Genomic DNA, 22,479 nt, shown 5'->3' on the forward strand with positions numbered 1-22,479 from the left:
ATTTCAGTAATGATTAACTTTTATGTATATAATGAACCACATATTAGTATTACAATTAGAAGAAAAGTTTAAAAATACAGAGTAGTTTTTAAAACCTTGATCATATTCCTTATTAGAAAATATCTTTTCAGCAGTGTATCCGGTCCACTGTCTGATGCTTTTAAATCCAAATTTCATAGTTTCTGGTCTTTCATTTAGATCTTTAATCCACTTTGAGTTTATTTTTGTGTATAGTGTTAGAAAGTGTTCTAGTTTCATTCTTTAACCAATACAGTATATTAACGCATATATATGGAATTTACAACGATGGTAACAATGATTCTATATGCAAAGCACCAAAAGAAACACAGATGTGAAGAACAGACCATTGGACTACGTGGGAGAAGGCAAGGGTGGGATGATATGAGAGAACAGCCCTGAAACGTGTATACTGCCGTATGTAAAAAAAAAATTTGTACTGAGGTGCAGTAATATTTGTCAACAATAAACTTTCATATACATACGTCCCATTATTTGTCATGTGAACGTGCCCTTTGCTTGTTTACCACCACACACACACACACACACACTCTGTAAACACACTGGCTTCCTGCCCTGCACAGAGCAGTCATTTACACAGATGGGATTTGGGCTAAGGTTCAGAATCCGGGGCTCTTGGAGCTCAGGCTGTGCTCACGCCGGGTCCCAACAGGACTTCCTTGGGGTCACAGGTCACAGGGGTCTCAGGCCCGGCCTGGGGCGCCCCACGAGACCAGGAAGACGAGGCGGCGTCTGGCAAAGGTGGGGGACACCCTCCCGGGGGGCGGGCCCGGGGCTCACTCACCACTGCACCGGCTGCCAGTTGGGCAGGAAAGGCCGGAAGCCGGTGATGCACTCGAAGGCCAAGGTGCCGAAGCTCCAGTAGTCCACGGTCACCGTGTACTTCTGCTGCTCCAGCAGCTCGGGGGCCTGCGGGGACGGGGGCACACACCTGAGCTGAGCCCGCGCTGAGGGGCCACCACGGGGGGGTGCCCGGCACCTTGGCCTGCCCCACACTCCCCGCAGGCGCCCGGCACCCTGGCCTGCCCCACGATCCCTGGACCCCGCTCTGAGGGAGGAGGTGGCCACGAATCGGATGGTAGAATCTAGACTCTCTGATCTCATCCCATCCCGGGGCTGAAAGAAGGGCCTGCAGCAGGGGCAGGGGGGTTGAGGTGTGCTGTGCACCCTTCTCCCGGGCGCCGTGCAGGGCCACAAAGGGAAGTGATCCAGGCCACACAAACCCAGGCACAGCGTATGCAACGAATGCCGGCCAACTCCCTCACGCGGTCCATGATGGGACAGAATGTCACGGTCGAGCAGGAAAGGCCAGCTGCCCAAGCAGTCAGGCTAGGGTGACAGGAAGCTTCCCAGCACAGACGGGGCGGGGCCGGCTCAGGGTGCCTGAGGGCAGACGTCCCGGAAAGGACCCTGAGGCGTGCAGGCAGGACTGAGCCCAGGCTGGGGGCAGGCGGGACACAAAGGACCACAAGCCGAGACGAAACGCGTGGGACGGTCAGGTCGGCCTCTGTGTCTGGTTCTGGACAGAAGTTTTGGGCCCTGCGAATGGTCAGAGCTCAGGCCCCGCATTCGCTGGCACTGAGCCGACAAGGGGTCCAGAGGACACAGGGCAGGACCCTCAGGACCCCGCTCCATGGGCACAGGTACTGAGTCACAGCCCCAGGTCCCCACCCTGAAACCTCTACCCACCAGAGCAGGGGATAAAAGGACAGTGTCCACTGCCCAGCGGGGGTTAATGGGAAGTGTGGATGCACTCACAAGGACCTCAATGACTGCTTTTTCTCTTTTTTATGTAAGACCCAGGTAGGCTATTTAAGCTCATGGAGCCCAGTGGCTTTCAACTTTCTTTCATTTTTCTTTTATAAACCACAGACTCCGTTATTCAGTCCACATTTCCTGGTCATCACTTGCATGCAATCTACCACTAAGTCCTGCTGAACCTGTTCCGGCCTTTCTTGTTTTTTTTGTTATTTGTTTGCTTGTGTTTTGTTCTGTTTTTGCTGCACTGCGAGGCTTGTGGGATCTTAGTTCCTTGACCAGGGATCAAACTCTCGCTCTTGGCAGTGAAAGCGCGGAGTCCTAACCTCCCCAGGGAGGCCCCTCTCTCAGGCACTTCTTGAGCCGTCCTCCACATCCTGACGCTGCCCACCGGCTCAGACTAGCCCACCCCAACGGCCTCCATACCACTCGCCCGCTGCCTGCAGCTCACCCTCCACATTGTGCCAAGTGTGGTCTCTTCCGAAGGTGAACCTGACTCCTCTCACGCCCAAGACTCTTCACTGTCCCTCCCGAGGCTTCAGGGTCAAGTCTGGAGTCTCTGGCGCAGCCAGCGAGGCTCTGAATGACCTGTTCCCCGCCTCCCTCTCCAGCCTCAAACCGAGATGGCCTCCTCCTCCTCTGGTTCCGGCTGTGCCTTCTGGGCACCTCCTGCTGCCCCACTGCCTGCAGCTCCCTCTTCGCCCCCCCCAGTGCCTGGACGTGCAGGCCCAGCACCAGGTCCCCCTAACGTGTCACAACATCCCGCGCTCTCCCTTCACAGTCCTTATCACAAGTCCAACCGCTTCGTCATCTGTGTACCGGGGCCACGTCCGCCTTCTTCCTAAACTCTAAAACGACGCTTGCAGCATGTCTGCAGGACGTGAGGAAGAGCTTCCAAGAAAAACAGGTTTGGGAAGCACTGGGTTCCAAGAAAAGTGGCTTTCTTGGTATAAGAAAGATATATATTTAAGTGCAAGTTTGATGTATGAAGCAGGGCACCCAGAGCCAGCGCCCAGTGACAACCTGGAAGGATGGGGTGGGGAGGCAGGCAGGTGGGCGGGGGACTCAGGATACGGGTGTACACGTGTATGCCTGTGGCTGATTCATACTGATGTGCGGCAAAAACCATCACACTATTGTAAAGCAATTATCCTCCAATTAAAATGAATAAATAATTTTTTTTAAAAAGCTTTAAATATATGCATGTGTAATGTGGCTTCCCCCCACAAAAAAAAAAAAAAACATAAAAAGGAAAAACTACAGGTGATCAGTATTTCTTGGATGAATGGGGGACTCAAATAGAGCCACAACATTCAGACCAAATAAGAAGAAGAAAGGGTGGGAGCTGGAAGCCAGCCCTCTGCTCGTGGCCCCCAAGATGCGGCGTGGGAACGGAAACCCCTTTGGAGCAGAGGGAACCTGGTTTAAACTCTCTGGGCTAAAACACAGCAGTGTGGGGGTCACGGGACACGCGCGGGCCCAGGAGCAGAGCCCTTTAGACGCGAGAGGATGACTGCACCCCCCTTGGGCCTCTGGGAGGACGAGGAGTCTGACCTCACACACCAGTGTTTCCTGTGCCTCCAGGAGTCATCCAGAGAGCCAGCAAGCTCAGACAGCAGAAGGCGAGGGAGGAAGCAGAGCCCTGCGGCCACGGCCTCCCAAGAGAGGCTGATGCGCAGACCTGGGAACCCGCCTCTTACCAGGTACTGCAGGGTCCCCACGAAGGACGTGCAGAGGCTGCCCTGGTCCAGCTCCTTGGCGTATCCCAGGTCAATAATTTTGTGTATTAACTGGAAGAAAAATCAGGGAGGGGGAGACCTCTGAGGGCTCCGCGAGTCCGCTGTCCTTCAAGAATCCTGAGCACCTCTGCTAGCGCAGAGGGTGTATCTCTGAATTCCTAGTCCTAAGACCCCAAGCGCCTAAGGACTGCCAAATAGGCAGGAGAATGCCCTAGACGTGGTAGGTTCAGGCAAAAGAAACAGCGTAAAAACGCCAGGCGCATGTCCTCCCTTGCCTGGCGAACACCTGCTGGAGGAAGGTCAGAATTCAGAGTCCACACACCCCGAATTCGAGACTGCGAACCCCGGACTTGCCGTGACGCGAAGGACCAGGTGTGATTCCTTCTCAGTAAACACCTTAAATTCTCCAACCTCTGATGGACTGCCGGGAATGGGTGTGAACAGGGACAGAGGTGAGGGCCAGGACGGGCGTGGGTTACGCTGACGGAAGCCGCGGGGGAGAGATCAGACGGCCCACGGCTGAGCAGCTGCATTCCACTCGTCTGAGCCCTGCTCGCCACCCAGCTGAACAAACATGGCCCAGCCCTGCGGGGAGGTGATCCCACACCTGAGCGGGGGGGCCCCCGAGAGCTCTGGGGAAACTGCAGGCTGGACCGGGCCAGCTCCAAATACATCCTTTCGGCCACGTCCAGAACCCACCTACAGCTGGATTCTCTGTGAGCTTCAAAAGCTGAGGCTCCCAAACAAACGGAAAACAAAAAACATCTGTTTCCAAGAAGTGCGAGGCCCCAAGGCTGGAGGGGGTGGCAGGTGGAAGACAAACACTATTTTTCTTATCGGATTCCTGCATCTTGAGACTGTTAACAATGTGGTCCGTTCAAACTGGCGTCAACCTGCGAGCCAGAACTTGGCACTGGATTTTGTTTCGATTCAAAGAGTGTTCCCAGAGAATCAAAGCAAATGTATGAGCAAGGAAACCCAAACATAAGCAGGCACGAAAAGCGCATTCCTCGCCCCCGCTGCCTGCCCCCAGCTGCTCAGCCCACGCTCCCCCGCCCCTCCCCGAGGCTGGCCCGCGGGTCACTCACTCTCTGCTCCCCTTGCTGCAGGACAATGTTTTCTGGCTTCAGATCCCGATGGATGATTCTGTTCTCGTGAAGGTATCGAAGTGCAGAGGCTGAGAGGGCGGAAAGGGGAGTGAGTTCCCGTTAAGCCTGGACAATGCCTGGACGGCATTGCCTCCCCAGTGAAGGATGGTTATCGTGTGTCGTGCAGGGGCTCGCGGTGGGGGCGGTGGGGGACAGGCCCACAGACGCCCAGCCAGTGAAGGGAGGGGAGACCTGGCTACGTGAGCAGAACTTGAGCCAGCACCAGAATCTGCCTGGTTCACACAAAGAACTCCGAGCCTTCCATCCACGAGGTTACCACCTCCCATCTCGAGCAGCGGTTCTCAAACAGCACTGCCCGGTCCGGCAGCATCAGACTTGGTACACAGAAACGCCAAACCCTTGGGTCCTGCCCCAGGTGGAGTGAATCAAAAACCAGGGGGTGACCCTGCAGTCTGCTCTCTACCAAGCCCTCCAGGAGGTGCTGATTAACTTTGAGACGGGGACCTTCTCTGGTCTAGAGGCTCGAAAAGTAAATTCTGCAGGGTGGGCCAGGGAGACGGGCCCTCTGGGCAGATAGCACTTGGTCATCGGACGCAGAGGATGCAGGGCAGAGATGCCTCCAGGGAGGAAGCGGGGTGGGGTGCCTAGAAGGGGAGAGTGGGGGGCGCCTTCAATATATCTGCCTGTCTAGCATGTGTCTGCCATGTGCCCTGTCCTCTGCTGGGCTCTGAGGGCCGTGAAATAAGGGAGGACGTGGTTCCCAACTTTAAAGCGCTCAGAATCTAGCTGACAAGGAAGCAGCCCGCACCACCCGGCTCACCCACTACTGCAGCCTCTGCTATAAAGAGCAAACGTGACCACGTGACGCAGGACGGCCAAGGCTCAGACCATCAGGACGTGGTTTTTACCCCTAAGAGAGGTTTTAACAGAAGTTCTAACAACCTGGATGTACCACAGATGAAAGAAACAAGGAAGTATTGGAAAGAGATAAAATGATCTTTATCTGGAAATGATCTGACTCTAAGCCTAGAAGACTCAATAGACTAAAAACTGGGGAAAATATAGTAAGTTGTCTGGAAGCAAAACAAGTAGATACAAATCAACAGTTTTTGCCCTGTCATAGATCCAGTTGAAAGGGAAAAAAAAAAAATCCCATTCACACTAACAGCAAAAATTCTAAAATACCACAGGATAAATTTAGCAAAAAAAAAAAAAAAAAAAGCATCATGGGAGGAAAACTATATAGCATTAAAAAAAAGCTAAACAAATAACACAAAGAGGTTTTAAAAGTTGTGGCAACTAGAGAAAAGAGTACTGAGGGTCCTTAAACAGCTAAAAATAAAGTTACCAGATGAATCGTATATTACTATCTCTAATAAAACTCTAATTCTAAAAGATACATGCACCACTGAGTTCACTGAAGTGCTATTTACAACAGCCAAACACGGCAGCGACCTAAACGTCCATCAACAGATGAATGATGAAGAAGATGTGGCCCACGCACGATGGAGTGTCACTCAGCCGTGAAACAGAACGGAACAATGCCTTGCAGCCACATGGATGGACCGAGATTATCACAGTAAGTGAAACAAACCAGACAAAGATGCATATCACATGGTATCACTTACCTGTGGAATCTAGAAGAAAATGATACAAATGAACTTACATGCCAACAGAAACAGACTCACAGACATGGAAAACAAACTTACCATCACCAAAGGGGAAGAAGGGGGATGGATAAATTAGGAGTCTGAGATTAATAAACACCCACTACAGAACATAAAACAGATAATCAACAAGGACCTACTGTATAGCGCACAGAACTATATTCAATAGCTTATAACAAACTATAATGGAAAAGAATGAAAACTACACACACACACACACACACACACACACACACATATCTATAACCAAATCACTTTGCTGTACACTTGAAATATTGTAAATCAACTACACTTCACTTAAAAAGAAAGAAAAAAAAATTTATGGCAAAAGATACTATACAAACAGCAAAAGACCAAAAAAAGGGAAAAAAATATCTGTAACACATATGCCAAAAAGCATGCATCTACAGACAAAAACTCCTACGAACCAATAAGAAAGCAACGCAGGTGTTAGGGAAGCAACACTACTATTTTCAAAATTGTAATGTTATGTTACTTTCCTAAATTAAAAAAAAAACCTTTTTTTTTTTTTTTTTTACTTTAAAGGCACATAAAAAAACCCAAAGAAGTGGGTTAGATAGGTGCTTCCCAGGGTTTTAGATTCAGGCCAGAAGGATTAAGGATAAAGACTGAGGATGGGGTTCAAGAGAAGATGACCATGTTTTTATTTTCTAAGCTTAGGCACATTTAAAAATAATATTATCTACTATCAACAGAACTAAGTAATTAGTGATTTACTAAAGAAAAGACCATTCTAATACACAAAGAAAGAAAGCAAACCAGTAGAAAAACTGGCAAAGAACACATGAAGGGGGAGCTTATAGTAGAAATGAAACACGGACCGCAAGCAATTTCGCAGTTGCGTACCAAGTCGCTCAGGCTCACTGGCCGTCCACAAAGCACGTGTGAAGGGAACAACAACACGCCTTTTCACTTCTTCAAGCAGAAGGAATTTCAGATGAGATGTGAAAGGCACTCCCTACATCGCTGGAAGGAGTAATAACTGCTGTGCAATTGGGGGAAAGGAACACGGCAAATGCTTTTCCATTTTAAGACGTATGTATCATCTGACCCTTTGCTTCTGCCTCTGGCAATCCAGCTCACAAAGCACCATCACGTACAAACACGGGTGCGGACTGCACGGTGTCAAGTGAGATCATTAGAGACTAATGAAAAGTCACCCATCAGGGAAGGGCTGAAGGAATCATGGGAAATCCACAGTATAACCGGCAATTATTAAAAATCATCTACGCTTATATTACCTGACTCAGAGGGATGTCCATGTTGTAATGGTGTCAACCTCTTTTTTTTTATTAGAGGCAAAAAAAGGTCAAAAGCAAAAGCGATAACCACACTAAGAAAAGTTTACTAAAGGGTGCTGGGCCAGGGCATAGCAGGGAAGGGGTGCACCCCAAGGGGGAGGAGACACCCTTCGCAGAGCCCAAGGGGCCAGACATGCTGTGTGAAGACTTCGTGCTGAGTGTTTTCTGAAAACACAGGGAAACCCCTGACAGTTAAACACCCAACTTCCACCTTCTCAGGGGCGTTCCAGCCGCACATTAAGTGAAATCGCAAAACCTCTCACTGAGTCTGCCCTTAAATCCAGCCTTTGACCATAGAGTTTCAACATTTCACACTTGTTCCCTCTTCTTTGCTTTCACAACTGGGCACAGCAGATTGGCTTAGGCCCAGCGAACGTCCAGATGAAGCAACATGCCCACTGCTTTCAGAGGGTACACCCCATATGCCACCCACCTTGTTCTGCTGGGGGACTTCCCTGGCCATCATGGTTCAGATGCCTGTCCACTGCAGGGGGCGCGGGGTCCATCCCTAGTCGGGGAACTGAGATCGCACGTACCATGGGGCGTGGCAAAAAAAAAAAAGACTGGTGCTTCTCACCAGCACTTTCATTTTGGTTTTATTGACTTTTACTAGGGTCAAAGCGCAGTGTGAAAACAGGCTCTGATAACCGTCTGGGCACAACCCTGCACACGGGGACACCGCCTCCCCTCACGTGAACTCACGGCCAGCGGGGAGCACCCGCGGGGGAAGACGGGGTGTGTCTGCTCAGCCACCGAGTCCCCAAGGCCCGTGCGGCTGTGTGACATGAGCGTCAGGGGTTCTAACACAAAGGCGGGGGTCCGTTTGTCCAAGGCCAGGGTACGTGAACGTTGAGACTCACTGTAGTTTGAACAAGTAGAAATGCCCAGGCTAAGGCAAGGCCTGTGACGCTAGACGTGAACGTCCCACTGAGAGTGACGTGGGGCAGGACGAGCGGGGAGGCGCCCTGAGAAGCCCCTGGGGAGGCAGAGCACTCACATCAGACGGAGGGCACAGCTTGGTGCCACGACGCTCTAGAGCCGTGCCCGGGTCTTTAGGGAAGACGGAGGACAAGCCGGTGACCCAGCCGGTGACCCTGTTAACAGCGGGCTCTGTTTATGCTGAAGCCACTGCACGTAACACGTCTGAGCTCTCATTTCAGGAAGTCCCTCATTTTCAAATACTTTTTGTCAACCTAGTCAAACCTGGAATTAGACAATCCTATATATATAGTGTGTGTGTGTGATATACACACACTACATATGTATATACGCTATGTACTGTATACACATGCACACTATATACACATATTGACAATCCTATGTATGTTGTTACACATGGTTTCTTACACTGAGTGAAATGGTCAGAACGTTGACGGGCAAGGGCTCGGTGGCAGCGCCCCTTCCAGGATCAGTCCCTGAGAGGCTCAGTTCCGTCTGACTATGCCTTATTTAACAGAACGGGACCGCGGGGGGCCGGTGTCATGAATCAGACTTTTCTCAAGGCGAGAGAACTTAATTTGACTTAAATTAGATGGAACATGAGAATTTGAGATGGAAAAAAGAAATACCTGTGTGTCTGAAACTTCCTTAAAAATCAAAGCCCCTAACAACAGAGATACTGCAAGCGCATAAAACTCGAAAAGTGGACCACAAGCATGAGAGCCTGCAGGCTCCACGCTCTCACGGTCCAGTGACAGGAAAGAGGTGCCAAGTGGCACTCTGTGTGGACTTTATCCCATGCAGCGGCACCTCCTCAGACAGACGCTGCTCCGGGGGGTCTGCGTCAAGCACCGAGGCCTCCTGGGGCCTTGGCAGGAACGGCACCCAGGTCTTGGACTCCAGCTTCCCGCCGGCTCGTGAGGGAGACACGGACATATAACTGCAGACTGTGCTGCTCTGGAGTTCTCACTGATGAGCCAGAATCCCAAACTACGCTCCAGAGATGAGGGAACAGACAGGACCAGCTAGACTCCCATGCAGAGAAGCGGCTGTGTGAGGACTGTCCACGAAGCCTACTGACCACACCCTGAGCTGAAAGGGACCACTGAGCTCTCCTGAGGGTACACTTGCTCGGGATACGTGCCACGGGGAGGAAATGCAAAGATCGATGGGCCAGGGACGCTCAAGGTGGTCCAGCGGTTAAAGAATCCGCTTGCCAGTACAGGGGACACAGGGTCGATCCCTGGTCCAGGAAGATTCCACGTGGAGCAACCGAGCCCGTGAGCCCCAGCTACTAGAGTCCACACTCTGCAACGACACCCGCAGTGACAAGCCCACGCTCCCCACTGCAGAGGAGCACGACTCGCTGCAGCTGGAGAAAAGCCCGCACACAGCAACGCAGACCCTGCGCAGCCAAAAACAAACAAATAAATAAATTAAAAAGTTCATAAGACTTAGAGATCACAGACCAGCAAGCTGACACACAGGTTAGAAGAGACAGAAGAGACAGTCACCAGTCAGTGGTTTAAGTCACCATGACGGAGAAGGGCAAGAGGACATCTGTTCACTCAGTAAAAGCTGGCTGTGAGCCTACTAAGTGCCAGTCGCTCTGATGTCACTGGGCTTTCCAAGCAAGACGGGCTGGAAGGCCAAGTGCGGAGGTGTGAAGAAGATCCAGTCCCTTTAATGGGTTCTTGGCTAAAGGAGAGCCTGTGACTCATGAGCGAGGTGGCAGGGCGGTGTTGCCAGTGCTGAGAGGGAAGCGCAGAGTCACCCTCTCTTCATCCTGCCGTCCTGAACAAGTGTCGTCTGTGTGGCTGCAGCTGTCAAAAATGTGCCGCTGGATCGAACCATTTCCATCACTTACTGCGCAAATAATCTGGTCTACACGGCATGACTCATATCCTAAAGGAATCCTAAGGAAATCAGTCCTGAATATTCATTGGAAGGACTGATGCTGAAGCTGAAACTCCAATACTTTGGCCACCTGACGCGAAGAACTGACTCCTTGGAAAAGACCCTGACGCTGGGAAACACTGAAGCCGGGAGGAGAAGGGGACAACAGAGGATGAGATGGTTGGATGGCATCACCAACTCGATGGACGTGAGTTTATGTAAGCTCGGGGAGTTGGTGATGGACAGGGAGGCCTGGCGTGCTGCAGCCCGTTGGGGTCACAGAGAGTCAGACATGACTGAGAGACTGAATGGAACTGAACTGAACTGAATCTGGTCTACAGGCCTCAAACCCAGGGTCAGTCCTTACTGTCGAGGACAGGCAGAGGTCATGCAACAAGAGTACTGGGTGGAGGAGGCCACGAGGGCAGCAGAATCTGAGAGGGAGGCCCGCTGTGCTCGCTGGGCCAGGGTGGTCCCCACGGACGGGTAGGCCAGGGGAGGGGCTGGCACAGCATTCTGAAAGCTGTGCATGGGCAGAGGCTCACGAGGGGGTCGAAGGGTGGGTTTTGAAATGGGCTGCAGCGAATCAGGAGAGATGGGAGGCTACGAGCTTTGGCCTCGACGGGGACGGATGTATCCTCTCAAAAGCACAAGAGAGGGATCAGTCAGTGGGAATGGGCGCCCAGGAGAGTGAGGTGCTAGAACGACTCTGAATGAGTGGAAGCAGTGGGCACAGGAAGGGAAAGCAGGGTGTACACACAAAGGAAAAGACTGGAGACTTCAAACAGGGGGCGGGGGCGCAGGGTGGGAAGAGGGGCAGATTCTGAGAAGAGACGAGATTCAAAGTCGGCACCCATGTCCAGGTGACTGGCAGAAAGACGGGGCCAGGGATGAGACAGAGGACGTCAGGAAGGGATCGGGTTTAAGGAAGACGTCGAGGACTTCACCTTGGAAGTGACTTAGGGAGAAGCACCATGGAGACGTGGATTCGGAGCTGAGGATGGAGGTCAGGGTTGAAAACACAGACTTGGGAGAAGATTCAGTTGGATCGAGATGTCGTGAGAAAGACCCGGCACACGGATACTGGAAGCAGCGGGCAGTCACCAGGTGCAGAGAGGGACACACGGGTGGGGGAAAGAACAGACAGACAGACAGACAGACAGCATCGAGACGAAGCTCCAAGAAGAGAATGCAGGAAGGGAGAGGCCAGGGGACCCCGGGGAGCCGTCAGACTGGGGCAGCACAGCGAACGTCAGAGACATTCTGGGCGGCCTTTCTGAAAACCAAAACCCAAACAGTGACGATGCAATACTCAGAGTTAGAAGGGACCCTGGGGCTCACCCAGTCCACGTGCTCATTTCAAGCTGAGGACACGCAGGCCCAGAAAGTCACCTTGGTTTTCTAGAGAGGAAAGGCCCCTGAATGAGGAGGCAGAGCTGGGGGAGTGGGGAAGGCCAGGTCTGAGAGCAGCTCTTTCATTCTGATTATGTCTGTTAAACCTGGTTACTTATGATTTTCCAGGTACTCTATATACAAATAATCTGAATTTCTGAGATCCGGTAGTCACCTTTCATGACAATGAGCAGTGCAGTCAGAACGTAGGTATTCAACAGAACAAGAAAGAAAAGCCACAATGAAAGAAAAGGAAAGCCACAATGAAAGAAAACAGCAGAAAGCCAGGGCTCTGATTCCCGAAAGCCCTGCACTCCCTCTGGAACCCTCCCTGTCCTGTGAGGTGGACAGGCTGGACATCTGCTTGGAGATGCTTCGATGGGGACGGAGACAGTGACTCAGAGAGCACAGCACAGCCGGGACAGCGAGCAGGGGCCCTGGAGGCTCAAGGGCAGGGCGGTGGGTCACCACCACTCCCTGGCCGCCGGGAGAGCCAAGGTCGGTGCAGAGCCAAGGTCCAGGAGGGCCCCAGGGATCGCTTACTGTCCCATCCGGCTGGCCTGGGCGTGGGCAGTCCCCACCCCTCAGGCAGCAGAGACCCGGGCCTCCAGAGCAGGCAGGAGTTTGCTGTCAGCCGGCAGAAGGAAACATATGGCAATGTTTTCCAGAGGATAATGAGTCCACTGAGTTACAACTTCCTTGAGCTATTTTAAGGTCGCTTTATGTGGAAGACAGATCACTTCCAGCTGCCTCAGCACCTGTATCCAGAGCTCTCAGCAGCATAAGCGCAATCTTCTAACAGGCCCGCCTGTCCCGGCGCAGGAAATGGGCTCACCCACAGGCTTCCCGGGCGTCTGCTCACTTGCTCATGTGCATTCTGCGAGATCTTCTCAGGCAACATGAAGCTCCCTGGGAAATGCCTGTGTCTATCATCCTGATGCTGCTCTGCGTGGGCATCTCTGGGAGACAAGTGGCACAGGAGAAGTTAAAGCTAAGTAGGGGTCACCGGCCAGTCAGAGCTATGGTGTTTCCAGTAGTCATGTACGGATGAGAGAGCTGGACCATAGAGGAGGCTGAACACCAAAGAATTGAAGCTTCTGAACTGTGGTGTTGGAGAAGACTCTTGAGAGTCCCTTGGACTGCAAGGAGATCCAACCAGTCCATCCTAAAGATCAATCCTGAGTGTTCACTGGAAGGACTGATGTTGAAGCTGAAACTCCAATCCTTTGGCCACCTGATGCAAAGAACTGACTCATTTGAAAAGACCCTGATGCTGGGAAAGACTGAAGGTCAAATGAGAAGGGGGTGGCAGAGGATGAGGTGGTTAGATAGTATTATCCACTCAATGGACATGAATCTGAGCAAAATCTGGGAGATACTGAAGGACAGAAGAGCCTGGCGTACTGCAGTCCATGGGGTCACAAAGAGTTGAACATGACTGAGAGACTGAACAAGAAGAACAAGGAGTCCTCAGGAGAGGGCCACGTACCCGCCCCGGGGCAGGGGTGGGCTCTGGCCATATCTGCGGTCAGCCTGGCAGGGACCAGCAGGGCAGCTCCACAGAGGGACATGGGTCGGCCCTTGGGACTAACTGGAACAAAACAGGCTCAGGAAACGTTCCAGAATACAAAAGAGTTATGTGAGAGGAGCTCCCAGAAACCCTTTTGAACTTGGGCTCCGTGACGACATTGTGCAAGAGAAATAAACTTCATGAATCTCGTACACAAATCAGAAAAGGGACTGAAAGGTCAATCTGAGCTTATCAGCAACCCCCCAGTCAGGCGGCCGGATGGCATCCAGGAGGCGGCAAGGGCGGTGGTCTGAGCAAGGTCGGCCACTTCCAGGGAGGGACATCCTGGAAGATGGCCACCCGCCCAGCTCACCGGACCTCAGCCCTGGGTCACAGCCCAACTGAGGACAGCGGAGGTTTTCCAAAAGGGGAGCCTGGGGGGCCGGGGGAAGGACAGGAGGGACCAGCACATGGCAACTGCCCTACCTCCTGACGGTTCTCACAAGGCGAGCCATGTGTCCATCTCTCAGCAAATAAAGCTGCTGCCCTTAAGAAGTAACAGGGGACTTCCCTGATGGCCTAGTGCTTAAGAGTCTGCCAGCCAATCCAGGGGACCTGGATTTGATCCCACGAGCCTCAGGGCAACAAAGCCTGCGAGCCACAGTTACTGGGCCCGAGTGCTGCAGCCGCTGAAACCTGTTCACACGAGAGCCTGTGCTCCGCAACAAGTCAAGATGCTGCAGTGGGAAGCCCACGGACCGCAACAGGGAACAGTCCTGACTCGCCGCAGCTAGAGGAAGCCCGAGTGCGGCAATGGAGACCCGGCGCAGCTCAACACAGATCCATTAAAGGAAATAAGCAATGTGCCGAAGGCCACGCTGCTAACAGGAGGCAAGGGCTGCTATCTGACCCCCGATGGCTCATTTAATCTTATGTGAATAGCTGTTCTTTTAAATAAAAAGTAGGTCCTTCTTCTAATTTCCTTTGGGATTTATTTCATTCACTGACAAGTATGTATAAAGCAGCTGCTATGCAAGGTACTACTATTCCAGATGTGGGAGACACAGCATTGACAAAGTCTTGGCTTTTGTGAGTTTAATTCTATCAGACCAGCACTTCAAAGAAAGCCTCATTATTTCCAACTTGGGGCCACAGAGAGGAAGACAGGGAACCAGCGACCTAACGACCTTTGATACTCATCCACCGACAGGAGAGTGGAGCCACTTAAGCTTCCCCGGGGCTCACCTGTCCTCACTATTCTGACTTACGTGTAACTTACACACACACACACCTCGAATACATAACAGAAAGCTACCACAGGAGGCAGTGGTACCTGGACATGACATGTGGCCACACCGAGAATGAGACCCGCAGAGGCTCCGTAAATATCGTAAGGGTCACTGGAGGATGCTAAAGGTACACGAGGCAGTAGACAGTTATGTGTGCCTGAGACAATCACTCAGAGACTATCTTAACAACAATTTCCTGAATGCACAAATAACCTACTAAGTGAAAACACATTTGAAGAAATAACATACAGAAAAGACTTGAAGCTCTAACCAGAAACAAAAGCTGTCCACAAAGAGCAAAAGAACATGCTCCAACCTTCTAACCTGCCTTCGACTCAAGAGAATGAACTGTGATGTGGCCACCAGCGCAGAAGACACGTGAACGTCCATGCACAGTGGGGACGGGCCAGCGTGGGGGCGGGGGGTCCAGGGAGCAGGTGGGATCTTGGCCGAAGGACTGGACTCTCTAGGGAGTCAGAGAGGGCACCTCCCTCTCTGAAGCAGCCTGGCTGGTGATGGACGCACACTCAGGTCACATAAAACTGCTGCAACGTCCTGACGCTGCACATCTGAAACTCACACGTGTCAAATGTCAATTACGCCTCAACAGAGCTGGAGAGAAACCCCCGACTGGTGCCACGTCATCTTGTCCTCACTGTGAACCCCATCCACAGGACAGACACAGGCTACAGAGTGACAGGGAATTTTCCATGTCCCACTGCTTGGATCCTAACCGTAAGCACATCATCACTCCATTCCCCCTCACTTCCTTCTTGCCCAGAGTGACGAGGCGGCAGGGGCAAGGCCAAAGCCCTGGGCACTGCAAGCCCCCCTACCCTCCCAGGCCAAGCATCAGCAACGCAGCTTTACAGATGGGGCGAGGTGGCAATAACTGGTGAACCGGGGTGACGAGCCTGTTGGCTTCACTGCACTGCTCTTCCAACTTTCCTATATGCTTGGTATTTTCCTAAACAGAAAGTCTGAACATACCACAAGAAAAAACACACAGCTTCCGAGAGGGCGCGGTGGGCGAGGGGTGAAAACAGTGTCGTTCCCCAAACTGGGGGCAAACGTTGAGTGACGAACCCTGGGTACCTCTCAACTCCCGATCTCAGACTGTCACCTTGCACCACCAACCTTGCAGGTTTACCCCCAAAAGAGCAGGTACCAGGGCCGGGGAGATGGTATCTGAGCCCTGCACGCCAAGGTCGGGCTCCTGCTGCTCAGGCCAGCCAGGCCTTCTCAGAGGGCTGTCAACACCCTCCTCGGAGGACGCCAAGGGTTAAACGGGGTTTAAAGGAGCACCGTTTTTTCCTATGGCTTTGGCCAGCAAGAGAACTACCAACGAGGAAGTGGAAAAATTCACTGCCAAGGGATGAGATGCATTCAAAGGACAACCAACTCCATCACTGGCCGTTACGGGAAAGCTGGGAGTGGAGCTCTTTAATGGGAAAGGAAACTCGCTCTTCTGTGCACATGACTTAGTCCGGAAGGAAGGGAAATCTATCTGAGTTCAGCGCCCGCTTGACTAGGCCCTGTCGACCGCCCCCTCACCAGTCCCCCGCCACCGTCTGTCCCTGCCAACCCACCTCCGCAGAGACCGGCAGACCTGTCACCTCCCCTCCGCCCCTGCAAGGCCCCCCCCGGCGGGTATGGCCGGACGTCCGGGGCTGGGGTTTACCAATGTCGCTCAGCAAGGTGAGGATGGCTCCTTCCCGCAGGCCGCAGCAGTTCTCAAACTGGTTCAGGTACTGTTGAGAAGGAGGGGAGAGGCGTCAGGGGGAGTGGTCACCAGCCACCAATGCACTGTCCACCAGGGTCCTCCGCCAGCTGAGGCCGTCTGAGCGCTCCCCGGGTCCTGGGCGGGCACGGGCGGCAGGACTGGCCAGGACAGGGCCCAGACGGGGATGGAGGAAGGAGACCTGCGAGCTCCTGGAGGTGCTCACGTGTGCGACCCTGAAGCCGTTCTCGGAGCCTCACCTGAGCCACGGTCCCAGGGAAATGGGCACAGCCGGAGCTCAGCCACTGCTGATCCACTGCTCCCAAGAGCCCTGGGGACCCACTGAATCCCTCCTTCCGACCCCTTCCCCTTGCCCTGGGTGGGGATGACAGCAGGGACCACGTGGCAAGCACTCACCACAGGCCGGCACCACGATGGAGCCAGGAGAGCAACGGGAAGCACACGACGCTGGGTCCAGGGACGGCTGAGCGTGGACACAGTGCCACCTGGCTGTCCTGCCCCCCAAGCCCCAAACCTGCCCCAAACCTGTGCACCTTCTTCCCTAGGGAGGAGTGAGGGGGTGCGGATGGAGGTACAAAGCTAGCTTGCACCCAGAGCCCACACGGCCCTTGAGCTCTTCGCAGATGGAGAGCCACGTGGATGCGCTCCGTGGGGCCTTCCTGCCCCATCTCACTGCATCCCAGCCTGCCCTCCTCTGAGGCCAGCGTCGGCGGCCTTCCCGTCTCACGGGTGAGATGCCGGACCAAAGGGGTCCAGGCGTCTGTCCACCCCCAAGGCCGCTGCAGGACCGAGCTGCCCCAGGACGCAAGTCTATCTGAGGCTCGGGCCCTCCTGGCCCCGGTGGTCTATCGAGGGTCTCAGTCTGCTGCGAGAAGCCAGCCTGGACTTCAGAAAGCAATTTCCCGACAAGAGGGGCACCGATGCGAAGTAACCCCCACCCCCATGTATGTCCATGAGCTGTTCCCATATCGGGCACACACACCTCACTCCTCTGATCAGCTCTGGCTTTTAGATTCACTCATGCATTGGCCATGGAGAAGGCAATGGCACCCCACTCCAGTACTCTTGCCTGGAAAATCCCATGGACAGAGGAGCCTGGTAGGCTGCAGTCCATGGGGTTGCTAAGAGTCAGACACGACTGAGCGGCTTCACTTTCACTTTTCACTTTCATGCATTGGAGAAGGAAATGGCAACCCACTCCAGTGTTCTTGCCTGGAGAATCCCAGGGACGGGGGAGCCTGGTGGGCTGCCATCTATGGGGTCGCAGAGTCAGACACGACTGAAGTGACTTAGCAGCAGCAGCACGCACTGGCCAAGCATGTCTCCCCGTCCAGGAGTGTGGATTTTGAACATTCAGGAGCGGGGAAAGACAGGCCACTCCTCTTGGAACCGAGATGACGGACCCCGGGCGCCAGGGCAGCAGTGCCCCCCCTCCCTGATCTCCCCTGGTGACCGCGTGGACGCAGGCCCTGGGGTGCGCCACCCCGCCTCCGCCGCACCACCCTGCACCCCCGGCCGGGTCAATCACGCCCCAGTCTGTATCACTCTCTTCCCCGGCCGCCTGGCTCCCCGCTGCCCATGAGATGACGTTGGAGGTACTCCGCTGCCGTAAGCTGGTTGCCTCCCACCTACCGCCCACGCTGCCCGCCAGGGAGTGTCCACTCGGCTACAGGGACACAGCTTTATCTCCCTAAATAGCTGCAGTTAGTAATCCAGTGGCTGTCAAAGGTTAGGAAAATAAAAGAGGAAAATGGAAGTTCTGTCGAGTCCCTGTTTCGCCTCTGTTATCAGTCCCTGCCTGTGGGCCGTGCCAGCAACTGTGCTCATATCCTGCCCTGACACCCCCTGATGGGCCACCCCTCGGGCCGGAGATGGCCACTCGGGCACATGGGCCTCATGGAAAGTCCCTCTGGAGAGGGACAGTGGCAGGGGCCACGAGAACAGTGGGAAAGCAGGCAGTGCTGGCACTGGGAACGGCCGAGGGGGCACGAGGCACCTGCTGGCTGTCCTGCCCACCACCGTGCACCTTCTTCCGGGGCGAGGAGTGGGGGGATGTGGACGGAGAGGCAAGCTCTCTGCAATATAAAGCCGCCTTCTGCCCAGAGCCTGCACGGTCTTCGTGCTCTGTCTTCACACTTCTGTCCTCACAGATGGAGCGGGGCCCGCGACTGGGACCCGCAGGTGAGCCCCAGGCTCTGCCGCTGCGGCTGTGGCGGCCCAGCCCCCCACGCAGCCCCTCCCAGCCCCCCACGCAGCCCCTCCCAGCCCCCCACGCAGCCCCTCTGGGCCAGGAGGCGCCCCCCTTCACTCGGGACCCCATCTGTTTCCCCTGCATCGCAGGGCTGCTCACGAGGCTGAGTAAGAGCAGGTCATGGTACCATTTCCGAGATGGGACACACACGGCCCCCGGGACCCACCCCGCAGCGCGTGTTCTGATACAGAGACGTGTGGACATGGCGGGAAGGTAGGTGGGGAGCAGAGCCCAGAAACTGTGTCAGTGGCAGCTCTGGGTCCCCGGCCCGGCCAGCCGGAGCCGAGTCAGTCCCTTCCTGCCCCACTGTGTGACCCCGGGCAGCCGTGGCTGGGAGAAGCTGTGCTCATGGGGACGGTGGCCACGGGGCACCAAAGGGCTGACACAGCTGTGCTGGGGGAGGAAGGTCTGTCTGGGGCTGGTCCAGCCCTGCCCTGGACTTGACCGGGTGGTGTTCCCTCATCACTCGAGGGACAGCCAGAGAGTGCACAACAAGCCCCGCCCTGACCTCTGCGTCCCCCCCAGGGCCCCCGCCCCAGGCCCCGCAGCCTCACCTTGCCCCTCTAGGGTGCCCCCGCTCAGGGCCACCTGCAGCCTCACCTTGCCCCCGCACAGGCACCCCCCCCCCCCCCCGGGCCCTCGCCCCAGGCCCCGCAACCTCACCTTGCGCAGGTCCCCACCCTGGCAGTACTCCATGGCCAGCAGGGGCAGGTCGTTGGGAGCCAGGCTCTGCATGCCTTCAGGGACGTCCCGGGCAGCCACCACATTGGGGTGGTTCAGCCTAGGGGGGAAGCGGAACGGGTGAGGGGGGCAGACACCAGGCTCACCCTTGCTCCCCAGAGCCTCGAGGTGCCAGGGCCTGGAGGGTGCAGGGGCGAGGGCACGGCAGCGCTCGGTCTGAGCCATGAGCCCTGGTCGTGCAAGGGCACCAGGGAGCTTGGTTCTCCTCAGAGGCCCCACGGCACGCCCCCCACGCTTCCCAACTGTTCTAAAGCAGAGAAAGCGGAGGGACTGTCGACGGCACGCCACTGGGTGGGGACGGGGTGTGTGTGTGGGATGTGTGTCTGTGTGTGGAGTGTTGGTGTGTTCATGGTGTGTGTGTGTATGGCATGTGTGTGTGGTGTGTGTATGTAGTGTGTGTGTGGGTGTTGTCTGTATGTGGAGTGTGGGTGGTTTGTGGCATGTGTGTGTGTCTGTATGGTATGTGTGTGTGGTGTGTCTGTGTCTGCTCGTGTGGTATGTGTTTGTGGTGTGTGTGTGCATGTGGGGTGTGTGTGGGGTGTCTGTGTGTGGTTTGTGTGTCTGTATGTGGAGTGTGGGTGGTGTGTTTGTGGCGTGTGTGTGTGTCTGTATGGCATGTGTGTGTGGTGTGTGTGTCTGCTCATGTGGGGTGTGTGTGTGTGGTGTGTCTGTGTGGAGTGTTGGTGTGTTCATGGTGTGTCTGTATGGCATGTGTGTGTGGTGTGTCTGTGTCTGCTCGTGTGGTGTGTTTGTGGTGTGTGTGTGCGTGTGCATGTGGGGTGTGTGTGGGGTATCTGTGTGTGGTTTGTGTGTATGTGGAGTGTAGGTGGTGTGTTTGTGGCATCTGTGTGTCTGTATAGCATGTGTGTGGTGTGTCTGTGTCTGCTCATGTGGTATGTGTGCGTGTGGGGTGTGTGGGGGGTGTCTGTGTGTGGTTTGTGTGTCTGTGGAGTGTGGGTGGTGTGTCTGTGCATGTGTTATGTATGTGGGGTGTGGGGTGTGTGTCTGAGTGTGGAGTGTGGGCAGTGTGTTTGTGTGTTGTGTATGTGTGCAGTGTATATGGTGTGTGTCATATGTGTGCTGTGTATCTGTGTGTGGAGTGTTGGTGTGTTCATGGTGTGTGTGTATGGCGTGTGTGTGTGGTATGTGTATGTGGTGTGTGTGGGTGGTGTGTGTGTGGCCTGTGTGCGTCTGTATGGCATGTGTGCATGGTGTGTCTGTGTCTGCTCGTGTGGTGTGTTTGTGGTGTGTGTGTGTGCGTGTGCATGTGGGGTGTTTCTGTGTGGTTTGTGTGTCTGTATGTGGAGCGTGAGTGGTGTGTTTGTGGCATGTGTGTGTGTCTGTATGGCGTGTGGGTGGTGTGTCTGTGTCTGCTCATGTGGTGTGTGTGCATGTGGGGTGCGTGTGGGGTGTCTGTATGTGGTTTGTGTCTGTGGAGTGTGGGTGGTGTGTTTGTGGCGTGTCTGTGCATGTGGCATGTATGTGTGTCATGTGTGTGAGGGTGTGTCTGCATGTAGAGTGTGCGGTGTGTGTGCACGTGCTCATGTCTCACAAGACACCCCCTTCCCCGGGGTCGGGAGGGAGCCCCTGCTGGGCTGCAACTCCCCCGCGCCTTCCCAGCTGGGAGGGCAGCCCCCCAGCTCCCCCACCCCGGCCCCCTGGAGGAACAGACTCTGCCAAAAGGTTCACAGCAGGGACACTCACCTACCGGCTCAGAACTGGAAACACTGGGGAAAAAGGATCTTTGCTGACAGAAAACTCAGCGTACTGGCTGCTTTGTATCATATAACAAAGGAAGCCCACTCAGAAGCCTCGGCGGGGCCGCCGGGGGTGGGCTGTCACTGCCGCTGCCCCGGCGGCCACCCGCCTGGACAGTCTGGCTGGGGCCCTGACACCTCTATCAGGGTATCAGTGCTGGGCCTCACGCCTCTTTCCAGAGAGCTAGGCTGCGGCTCCAGATCCTGAGGCCCTCCTCCAGAGTCACTGCAGCGTCCCCCGAGCCCTGAGGTCCCCCACCCCGGCGTTGCTGGCGCCCAGGCCCTCACCTCCTCATGATCTGGATCTCCAGGCACCAGCGCTCGCGGTTCCGGGGACTGAGCTCCTGCCGGCACTGCTTGATGGCAATCTGCTCGCCCGTCTCCTGCAAAGGACGCACGGGACGATCAGAGACAGCCAAGGGTCAAACCCACAGCTGTCGCCTCCGGGCCCAGAACACAGCCTGCGCTCAGCTCCAGGCCCCCAAGGCCGGCAGCGTGCCCCTTAACGGATGGCCCCAAGTCCCCTCCAGCCCGCCTCCCGGCCCTGCCCCCTGGTCATCTCTATCCACCCCACATCTGCACCCAGGCCTTGCCCTGTCCCCACCTCCGCCTTGAGACCTCTTTCGAACACTTCTGCCCAAGAGAACCCTCATTCCTTGAACCCTGGTGCTACTGGACTTGATCTTGGACCCAAGCAAAAGGCACTTCCCTGTGCTTCAGCCTAACAGTTAACGCCCTGGCTCCAGGTTTCATTTTTCTCTCGCTGGGGGGGTCTCTCTCTCCAGAGAGAAGGCAAGCGCAGTATAGGAGGTGGAACACAGGCTGATTCAAATCCCAACACAGCCATTTACCAGCTCTGTGATGCTGGGGGGACCACGGGCTCTGGCTTGGTGTCTCTATCTGTAAAGTAGAAACACTGACACCCGCCTTTCAGGCGCCTCCAGGCTGAGCCCCCAGCAGCGTCCAGCCCTGAGCAGGCACTGGGAACACTGCTGGCGGCAGGCCCACGCAGGCGCCGCCGGCATTAAACCCCTGAAGCTGGGCTCCAACCCACCTCTCCATCCTCCTCCTGCCTGAAGCTGGGCTCTAACCCACCTCTCCATCCTCCTCCTGCGACTTCACCTCGGGCCTCCAATGCCCGTCAGGGTCAGACCGCTGGCCCAGCCTGTGCCCTCTGGTCTCTGCTCCGGGGCAAGGCCTGGGTGCCCCCCACTGCAGGGGCTCCTGCCCTCCTGTCTCAACAGGGCACTCCTTCGTAGCACTTACTCACCAAAGACTTATTTTCTGCAGGGTCACAGGGTTACTTTCTCTTTTCTCTGTTACACTATA

The 22,479-nt window shown here is 54.9% G+C and overlaps 1 protein-coding gene across 4 annotated transcripts in view; it reads right to left on the reverse strand.

The window, feature by feature from the left end:
* The window catches only part of IKBKB (inhibitor of nuclear factor kappa B kinase subunit beta), a 54,125-nt gene that overhangs the window by 17,350 nt on the left and 14,296 nt on the right, over positions 1-22,479 (reverse strand). For 3 of the 4 annotated variants that reach the window (XM_055567000.1, XM_055566999.1, XM_055566998.1), the window contains exons 3-8: positions 21,439-21,533; positions 19,316-19,433; positions 16,342-16,411; positions 4,625-4,713; positions 3,498-3,587; positions 824-948 (exon numbers count right to left, since the gene is read on the reverse strand). The exons of the other annotated variant lie outside the window; for it this stretch is intronic. In XM_055567000.1, coding sequence (XP_055422975.1) covers positions 824-948; positions 3,498-3,587; positions 4,625-4,713; positions 16,342-16,411; positions 19,316-19,433; positions 21,439-21,533 — 587 coding nt within the window. The remainder of the gene's footprint in view (positions 1-823; positions 949-3,497; positions 3,588-4,624; positions 4,714-16,341; positions 16,412-19,315; positions 19,434-21,438; positions 21,534-22,479) is intronic. 4 annotated transcript variants of the gene reach the window in all.

Source organism: Bubalus kerabau, chromosome 2 (genome assembly GCF_029407905.1).
Source record: "Bubalus kerabau isolate K-KA32 ecotype Philippines breed swamp buffalo chromosome 2, PCC_UOA_SB_1v2, whole genome shotgun sequence".
NCBI classification, from domain to species: domain Eukaryota; kingdom Metazoa; phylum Chordata; class Mammalia; order Artiodactyla; family Bovidae; genus Bubalus; species Bubalus kerabau.